Source organism: Chelmon rostratus, chromosome 15 (genome assembly GCF_017976325.1).
Source record: "Chelmon rostratus isolate fCheRos1 chromosome 15, fCheRos1.pri, whole genome shotgun sequence".
NCBI classification, from domain to species: domain Eukaryota; kingdom Metazoa; phylum Chordata; class Actinopteri; order Chaetodontiformes; family Chaetodontidae; genus Chelmon; species Chelmon rostratus.
This window is the reverse complement of record NC_055672.1, coordinates 6,131,870-6,141,545: the sequence shown is the minus strand read 5'-3', so window position 1 is coordinate 6,141,545 and position 9,676 is coordinate 6,131,870. Positions and strand designations below refer to the sequence as shown.

Here is a 9,676-nt window from a genome sequence, read left to right as displayed (position 1 = left end):
CGCGCGCGCGCACACACACTTCACAGCTGGTGTGCCTTCCTCCAGCAGAGACTGACAGAAGCGGGGCGACCGCTCTAAGCTGCGAGCGCTCATCTCTCCTCTCCTCCACCGGCGCGTCTTTTACTGTCGACATAAAAACTTTGAGGAGGTGAGAGGCGAAACGTCAAAGCGCCGACAAATCACCGTCGACAGCGCGCGTCAACGAAGAGAAAAGGGGGGGAAGAAAAGAACCATCAAGTCCGAGAAAAGCGGTGGAGCCGGGAGAAAGAGGGAGCTATGCCATCTCCCGTTGAGCAGAGCCCAGTCCTCCTCTGTTGTGTGTCGGAGCTGCAGCATGGTGTCTCTCTCTGGACTCTGGACCTACTGCCTCGCCCCCGGGAGACCTCATCTCCTCTTCCTCTCTGCCCGAACGCTCCTGCTACTTCTCCTCTTGACCGTCTTCTCCTCCCCGGAGCCCTGCTTCCCGCACCCGCAGCCTTGCCACATCCTCGCCCGGATAGGACACACCGTGCGCCTCGGCGCGCTCTTGCCGACCCGCCAGCCGGCACGGATACAAAACGCGCTCAACCGCGCCCTGGCTAGCCTCCGGCACCAGAGCGGTGGGGCAGACTCCTCCACGACCACCTCCCAAACACCCCCCCTGCTGCCCTACAACCTGAGCCTGGAGATGGTGGCTCGATCGCCCGCGGGAGGGGACCCGGAGTCGCTGTCCCGTAGCGCCTGCCAGGACCTGGTGGTCAGAGGGGTATCCGCTGTGCTTGCCTTCCCCCGCTCCAGGGAGGAGCTGATCCAGGTGGAGTTCCTCTCGTCTTTCCTGGAAATCCCCTTCATCTCCATTCTGGAGGACACGGAACCTCTTGTGACTAAGGTATGGATGGATGTGTGTGTGTGTGTCTGTGCTGTCTCCAGTCATCTTTAAAGGAACAGAAAACAGTGAAGCTTATTCGGGTGTATTTCATTGGTTTTATGCTTTCCGCACCTTGCGCTTTAATGAGCAGCAGCCTGGGGCCAAACACAGTTTCATTTGGAGCGTTATCAGAGAGATGACATTCATGGATGAACCGCTGACTGACCCATCAGCCTGTGGCAAGGATGTATGTGTCTCAGGAAAACTCTTCTCACCTGCCAGATTTTAAGCCTGGCTCAGGGAAAAGGAATAATGTAAGGAAACTGTAACTGCAACCGGGATAATAAGAGCAATTATTCTTAAAGGCAGTCTGAAGAACGACCAGAATAACAGCATCAGGAGCAGAAACAGCAAAAACATTATCTGAATAATTGGAATCGTACATTAAAAGACCATCTGGGGTCTCAGATTCTTAAGATGCGCTAAATGTTTGCTTCCAGTAAAGTCTGATGTTCAGATTGATCTCAGCTGAGCTGTGCTGGTGGACCTGCAGGGCCCTCACATGCATGTTTAATATCTGGTAGCTCTGCCTTGGTATTGGACTGAACCCTCAGGCCCCCCAGCCGCGGAGGTTTAAAGTGAAATGCTTTTTTTCTCTCTCTTTTTAAGCTCTCTTGTGCATGTGTGAGTGCGTGTGTGTGTGTGGATTTGCATTACTCACGTTGTGAGGACCTAAATCTGTTGACACTGTCATGTTGTGGGGACTCGCCTTCTTCATGGGGACAAAATGCAAGTCCCCATAATGCAAATATTTGAATTTTTTTGGTGGAGAGTTGGGTTAAGGTTAGGTTTAGGTTTAGCTTAAGGGTTCGGCGAGTGGTTAGGGTGAGCCTCCAGGAAATGAATGCAAGTCTATGTAATGTCCCCAAAAGTGATGAAAATACAGCTGTGTGTTTGTGTGCATGCTTGTGTGTGTGTGTGTGTTAACAGAGTCTGGCTTCAGAGTGAGAGACAGAGTGTGTGTATGGGTGCAGCTGAATGGGTGTGTGTATGTATGATTGAAGACGGCTGTGTTTTGGCACCTTTCAGAGTGAATCACTCAAACAGTTGAGATACTGATAGATGGATGCTGTGGAGAGGTGTGGTGTTTGCAGCTTGCGCTATTTGAGCGCGATCACATGTGTGTTTATGTGTGTGTGTTTTGCCCAGTGTGTGTGCATATTTGCAAGTAGGCAATCGACGCGTGTGTGGGCGAGCGTGTGTGTGATGTTAGTATTCCCAGCAGCAGTCGAGCTGCATGCCAGTCAGTCAATCCAGCTCCAGTCACATCCGCCCCAATCCAACTGAGCAGCCAACTACATCTCTCTGTCACACACACACATTTGAGTGTACACCACACACACACACACAGGCACGTGCACATAAAGAGGACTTTCAACTTTCACACAGGTTCAGCTGAGACACACACACACACACACACACAGGCTGATCTAAAAGGATGCATTAGCGAGACAGGGAGGAGAGAAAGAGGACGGAGTGTGAAGGGGGAGATCTATACTTTAAGTCTGAAATCGTTGTCCTGCCGCGTCTTTTTGTCAACAATGGATTGCTTATTCGATTCAATAAAGCTCGCATGAATGAGAAGTCACACCACTTGACGGATGTGTCGGCGGTGCGGGGAGATAAGCAGGGGAGAGCAGGAGGGAAGAGAGAGAGAGACGAGGGGAGGACGAGAAGAAAGGGGGGAAGGCTGGGAAGGAGGAGAGGGGTTTTTTTTTTTTGAGCTGTGGGAGGCCTTTCAGTCACACAGAACTGTGCCAAGCAGTCAGTGGGCAACAGAGAAACAATCGTCACTCTCTGTCTCTCTGTCTCAGCTTTTCAGTATTTTTAGCCATGATGTCAAGCAGCATTTTCATATAAACGGATGCCTGTTGTGGTTGGCCTTTCTCTACACGCTGCACAGAAGTGCTTCAGCCGTGCAGTCAGTTCATGAAATCCTTTCCCTCCCTGCATCAGGCTCGGTTCATACCAGGCGTTGCGTTCGAGGCGCTGTGTTCAAGGCGCCAGGCAGCAGCAACACGTTTGTGCACGAGCAGTGGAGGAAAAACAGGGAAGCCACAATGAGGAGTAATAACAAGCTGCCGGATAAAAGACCGGGGGCAGGAGCTCAGAATTAATCAGCAGAAATCCATGGTTAAAGATGTCGCAGTGCTGAGGGCAGTGTGCGACCACAGAGGAGTGACCTTTAGGAGAATGAACCGCAGTGAGTTCAGCCATTCGGAGCCGAAACATAATAAAACGATGCAGGAACAGGAAAGTTGCGTAACATGACATGTGGAGAATGCTCCCATTCTGCTCTGCTAACAGCGCATGTTGTTGAGTGGGTGATCTGTCCCCGAAACGATTAACGAAGGAATCAATCAACAGAAAACAAATCGATTAAAGGAAGTTAATCGTCATTTGTTTAGCAGCAATTGGAAACGTTGCCCGTTTCAGTCTCATATTTAAGGATTTGCTGCTTGTATCCATTTTCATATCATTGTAAATTTTACTTTTTTCCAATTCGAAGCAATTTGAAGGCGCCTCCTGGCAGCCAACAATTGATCAGTTTATCATAAAAAACCCAAATTGCTTTATTGAAAACAGTGGCTGCAGCCATAATACAGCACAATTTCGGGTGCACGATCAGTGAAGGTTGTAATGCGCTCCTTTTGTCCAACACTCCAGGGTGCAGCTCTATAGACAGGAAGCAATGTGAGAAATGAAGCAAAGGAGGCTGGGAAGAGGTGGGACAGGTTCCTAAACACACACAGAGGGCAGTGACGAGTGGGTTGAGTCAACAGGGAGGCAAATTGTAACTCTGTGCAAACAGGGAATCATACACTGGTATTTTGCTGATAGCAAAATACACAAACAGAAGATATAATTCTAATTAAAAATGCTATTTACATTTTAGCATCGGTGGGGGAGGAGCACTCCTGAGACAGGGAGGGAGGGCTGGAGAAACACAGAGACAAAACAAACGCCCCTGCCAAAAAAATTGCTGGATCCGTCACAGATCGATCCAAGAAAAAAGGAGGGTTTTTTGTCGGTTTGTTTGTTTGTTTGTTTGGTTTTGGACGGAGAGTCCTCTCCCCTGAGTTTTTGAAGAATTCCCTGCAGGGCATTGGGAATTGAGCCCATGTTTTTCTGAACAGATCCCTTCCCTGGACATCAGAGGGGGGTGCACACATATAGAAAGAGACACTTGCACACGCAGGGAGAAACACTTTTTATGCTTCCCTCCAACTGTCAAGTAGATTCATCAAGCATGCAAATTTTACACCACTAAAAAATAAAAGGCGACTCGATGAGTGTGTCTCCATCACCGGCTAAATTAGAGCTAAATTCCTGAAGGTCAAAGAACGCGTCCATAAGAACAAAACAGTCTTTAAGGAGTTAATTATTGGCGCGGTATTATGTTTCTTTACTAACGGCTAATTTAATATTTCACGCAGGACAAAAACAGAAGAAGTGAACTTTGCACAGCCAACCTCTTGGAGGTTGTGATGACTGCCTAAAACCACTGCTGAAAGGTTGTCATCATTATGCTCCTGACAAGTAAATTTCCCCCATGAGTTCTGTCCTCCTGTGTTGCAACACCGGGAGAGCTGCAGCCGAGACAGACAGACAGGAAAGGACGCAGAGAGACAGACGGAGGGACAGAAAGGCAGACAGCGACAGAGGTCGGTTGTCCGTCTGCGCTCCCCTCCCTCTGCTTAGTCAGACGGAGCTGTGGGACTCGGTGATGCGTCCCTGCAAAGGAAGTGCTTATTCCTCCCAACCTACTTAAGCTAATTAGAACTACTGTGTGACCCCTAACTGTAAATCTCTCCCGTCCATCTATGGCAGGGAGGATGAGGGGAGGAGAAAGGAAGAGGGGACAGAGGGAGGAGGGGGAAAGAAAAAGGAAATGGGCTTCTAACTCCCATCAGGGCCGTAATGGGCATTTGGGCAGGTGATTTGTTCATCAGTAGCTTTTCATAAAATTAGGGTGAGAAATGAATTTGAGAATATGTGATGTTTAAGTGAAGAAATCCAGAAATAACCTTAATTAACCCAAAAAATGAATGAGCAGGGTTTTAGAGTTCCACCAGCACGGCAGGCTGTGTTGGTAATAGCAGCACAGTCATTACAGAACGAAATAATTCAGTTGCGCAATTGCCAGCAGATTTAATTGAAAAAGAATATCTCTGCGATCTCAGTCCGTTTTTAATGCGGCCAGCCTTTTTAAAGCGCGGTCTTACCAAACAATTCTAGATTCGTTGATAATATCACAGGAATTACGTTGTGGATCATGATTTCTGTGCCGGAAATGTATTAGCAGGCAGAGCTGAAGGAAATGGTTTTGCTGATTCCTGAATGTGATTAGGTGAGAGGGGTGGTATGGTGGGAATTCATTATTTGTCATACTTCACAGTGGAAGCTGTGTTCCCGCGGCTCGGTTACTGTCACTTAAACCCCAGCTGCACACCGTACGACTGAAATGCACCCTGAAATTCCTCCAGGAAGAACAATGCACAGGACTGTATTTCACAGTCTAATTCTGCACTGAGTTGGCTCGATTATTTCCACATTAAATGTTATAATATTCCCTACAAAGGCAAAGCATTTCAAAGAGGCTGCTTTCTACCTGCCTTATTTTTTAACTAGGCCTTGATCGCACGTGCACGTAATTGTACAAAAGCATATTTTCTTGGATCCTGTTGCTCCAACCTCCTCCACTTGTTACTGTGCTATAGTGCCGCTGAATCACGGCATTATCCGGCTGCCTAAACTGCAGATGTTGATGTCATGGCGATTATCTCTTTCCCTAAAACATCGTCAGTGTGGTGTGTTATTCATGAAGTTTCTACTGTTTATTATTTGGAATAACCTTTATCTTTCTGGAGGGGAACTACTTTCCTCTCTGCAATCTATCCATCCTGCATTCTTTCATTAAGTCACGTCTTTTTTTTTTAATGACATACCTCATTCTGCTTAGTAAAATGAAGATTAGTACAGTAAAAAACCCAATTTGCGACTTTGAATGAAATTACATTTTAATCCAGGGACCCTGCTGAATAAGACGCATTGTGGCTCTGAGCTAGCCCTGCTCTCAGAGGACGCATGCACACACACACACACACACACACACACACACACACACACATATCCGTGCACACACGTATGCAAAGAAGCACGTGCACACGCCCCGCACAATTGTACACCTGCATATATGCCGTTCACGCACACACATGCAGTGTCTGTTCTGTGCTCACTAAAGGTTATTAAGCCTAATGAGGCTTTACAAGGCCATGCTGCCTTTAGTGTTTTCTCTGAGATGATGAGGGGATTTGTGCCCCGACCACAGTGGAATAAACGAGTGGAAAGAGGGGGACAAAACTTGTGCCGAGCCAGAGCCGCAGGCGAGCTGACAGTTCGAGACAAGCAGGCCACTTAATGCAAACAGCTCAAAGCTTTTTCTTTATTAGCGTTATGATGACAGTTCAGCACGGTCCTGACTGAGCCAGATTAATTGAGCAGAGCAGAAGCAGCAGAGTATGTATTACCAAAAGGACTGTGGGCTTGTTTGAGCAGCTCAGTATGGCATTTGAGTTAGTGTTCTAATGTTTGGCTTGTGTTTGGCTCGTGTTTTTGCCTCCGGTGAAACAAATGTTTCCAGTAACTCCACACCAGTGTGATATTTCTCTAGAGAGCTGAGAAGAAATAATCAAATGGAGCAGACCAGTGATGGATTGGGACAGAATGGAAAAGATGGGCTGCATGTATCAGGGAGAGAAGGAGATTAATTTAGGGATTGGATGAGGTGTGTAGGGACCAAGGAACGAGGGGTCGAGGAAGGAAGCGGTGGGTAGGAAATGCTGAAAGGAGGGATCAAGGAGGAAAGGAGAATCGGGCGTTAGGGAACAAGGGAAGGAGAGTTCAAGGGGAAAAAAGGGAGGATTCCGGTGGTTCGGAACGAGGTATCAAGGAAGGAGAGGAATGATGGGAGGATGGGACGAGGAAGGAAAGTGGGAAACTAAGGGAGTGGAAAAATAGGGATGAGGGATCGCATGGGAAGAAATGATCCTTTCCAAGGGAACAAGGAAAGAAAGAATCAAGGAGGAAATGAAGGAATTAAGCAATATGAAACAGGAAAAGGAGGCGTTCAGATAGAAACAGAGGAGTCTAATAGTAGGAAGCTGGAAACAAGGACAAAACATGGTAGGAAACAGGGAGAGGGCAGATCAAGGAAGGAAGGCAGGACCCCAGTAGCAGGGTCTGAGGCAAGGAGGGATCAAGGAAGAAACTGAGGGATTCATTAGGACACTGTAGGGCAGTAAGAAGCAAAGGAGTAAGGTGGAGAGGGTCGGGAATGTGAAAGAGAAGCTGGAGATCAGATAGAAGGGAAGGAGGATTAGCTATGGAACAAGTGAAGGAAGGAATAATGGCCGGGCGAATTAGGAAGGAAATGAGTGAAGTAGTGATCTAATAATAACAAACTTTATTTGTATAGCACTTTTCAGACAATAAAGGCAGCTCAAAGTGCTTAACAGCAAAGAAATCACATGCAGTAACATAAAAAAGACGTAGAACAAACATAAAAACAAAAGAAAATAAGGAAGGAGAACTCAGGTGGTCTGCGATAAGGGGAGGAGGGATCATAAAGAAAGGAAGGAAAGGAAGCGAAATCTGACAAAAGAGAATAAGGGAAGGATTACGGAAGAAATGGAGGATCATCACGGAGGAGGGTTGCAAATCGGGCAAAGACGGGATCAACCGAGGACGGGGTAGATCGAAGGTTGCAGGGAGAAAGGATGGCGGAGGGTGGGAGCGGACGAGGGTATTGAAGGAATGCAGGGAGGAATGACGGGAGACCTGGGCCGCATGCTTCCTCTTCCAGAGAGGAGTCTGATGGAGGCAGTTTTATCTAAACTGTTCCAGTTCATTAGAGGATTAGTGAGTGATAACTTCGAGCTATCTGTGATTGAAAAACACCCTCACACCTACGTGCGCACACCCACACAGACATGGGAATACACACAGACACACACACACACACACACAGACGGCCGTGTTTCCATCAGTTTTGGGGACATTACATTCATTTACCTGCAAGTTTTCACCTTCAAATGTAGTGATTTACATTATGGGGACTTGCGTTTTGAGTCCCCACAATGTGATTGTGTAAATACTTTTATGTCCCCACAAAATGAGCTGCTCACACACACACACACACACACACACACACACACACATACAAACACACACACACATTAGACTCATGCAAACATATTCAAAACATGCAAAAAGCAAAGCCACATGTTGACACATACTTTCAAACTTTCCACGTCCTTCTAAAGTTACTTTCATCCTTCCTTTCCATAAAAGTAATGCTGCTGACTGTGCAGCAGTTGTGTGTGTGTGTGTGTGTGTGTGTGTGTTATTGTGTTAGAATAGGTGGCGACTGAGGCGCAACACCAGAAATCTAGGCCAGGTGGGCTTCGGTGATAAGGGCAGGCTTGGAGACAACACACACACAGGGCCCTATAGAAGCTCCCATAGGTCACAGGTGAAAGACGAGCAGACGGGAGAGACAGACAGGACGCGAGACAGGTGAGAGAAGGTGAGAGAGACATGTGCTGATGTGAGATTACACAGATGCTGACAGATGGCTGTGGGACACGGCTGAGCGAGTGCCAAAGCGACAGGTTAGCCAAACACCCAGGGGTGAAGACGAGAAATTGGGGTAAAACGTCCGTAAAGGGGGGGAGATAAAAATTAAAGCAACAAAGGACGAAGAGTGAGCAAGAGGAGGAGGTGGAGAATCAAACAGGCGCAGACAGACAGAGCGAGGGATTGGGAGAGGTTGACAGGGGGAAAAAAGAGAGGAAAAGACAGCAAAGCTAAGTGAGTGAGCTAGTCAGAGATAAAAGAAAGGAAAAAGAGGACAGGGAAAATGTGACGGCGCAAAGAGCTGTCAGAGATGAAGTTATTTGAGAGGCGGCCGGGGTGAAGACGAGGGATTGAAAGATGGTAGACCCCAAGGTAACTTCTGTGTTCCTTCTGGGATATTTATGTTGGGAGTTGGCAAGACAACAGGGATGATTTAGAGCCCATCTGGATGGGCTTCAACACCACCTGCCCACAGAGGAAAAGCTGTCTGAAAGGAGACACACAACAGTGCTCCGGTGGCAGTCACGTGCGCACACCAACACTCATCGTTACATCGGTTACATGTGTAGAAATGCTGCCGTTTCGTCCGTTTGGCCCGACTCCAGCTCGTCGGATTTGATAGGAGATGATCTCTATTATGATGCTGGTCGCTGGGGCAACGATCCTGAACATACAGACCAGGACACAGGGGAGTCATAACGTGGAATATTCTGGTTGAGACATCTGACCTTAGTCCAATTTAAGGGCAAAAAGCCCAAAAAACAAACTATGTGGAGGAGCGATGAAGGCTGCAGCGCAGACCTGGCGGAGCCTCAGCAGGGAAGAAACCAGATATTAAATATCGTCACTTTGTTTGAAGTCAAACTCCTCACTTTTTGTGTGTGGAAGGATAAATTGGAATTAAAGCCTACTGCAGCGTTTCATTGTTTAGAAGACGGCGAAGCCTTTTTTAAAAAAATATATTTGCGAAAACAGCGTTACAGCCATGAGCTTCCAGGTGGGCCTTTCTCAGCGGGCTTTGCTAGGAGACTTCTGTAGCGTGCAGACTTATGACCTTCATGTTTTGTAGCCAGCGCAACAACATACTGTCAGATATCAACCATGAGGAACTGAATGTCTGTCCCTGTAAAG

General features: G+C 47.4%; 1 protein-coding gene across 1 annotated transcript in view; it reads left to right on the top strand.

Annotated features, from left to right (window-relative positions):
* Window positions 1-334: 334 nt before the first annotated feature.
* LOC121618226 (glutamate receptor ionotropic, NMDA 3B-like) overlaps window positions 335-9,676 on the top strand; it is a 65,365-nt gene continuing 56,023 nt past the window's right edge. The window contains exon 1 of the mRNA XM_041953589.1: window positions 335-868. Coding sequence (XP_041809523.1) covers window positions 335-868 — 534 coding nt within the window. The remainder of the gene's footprint in view (window positions 869-9,676) is intronic.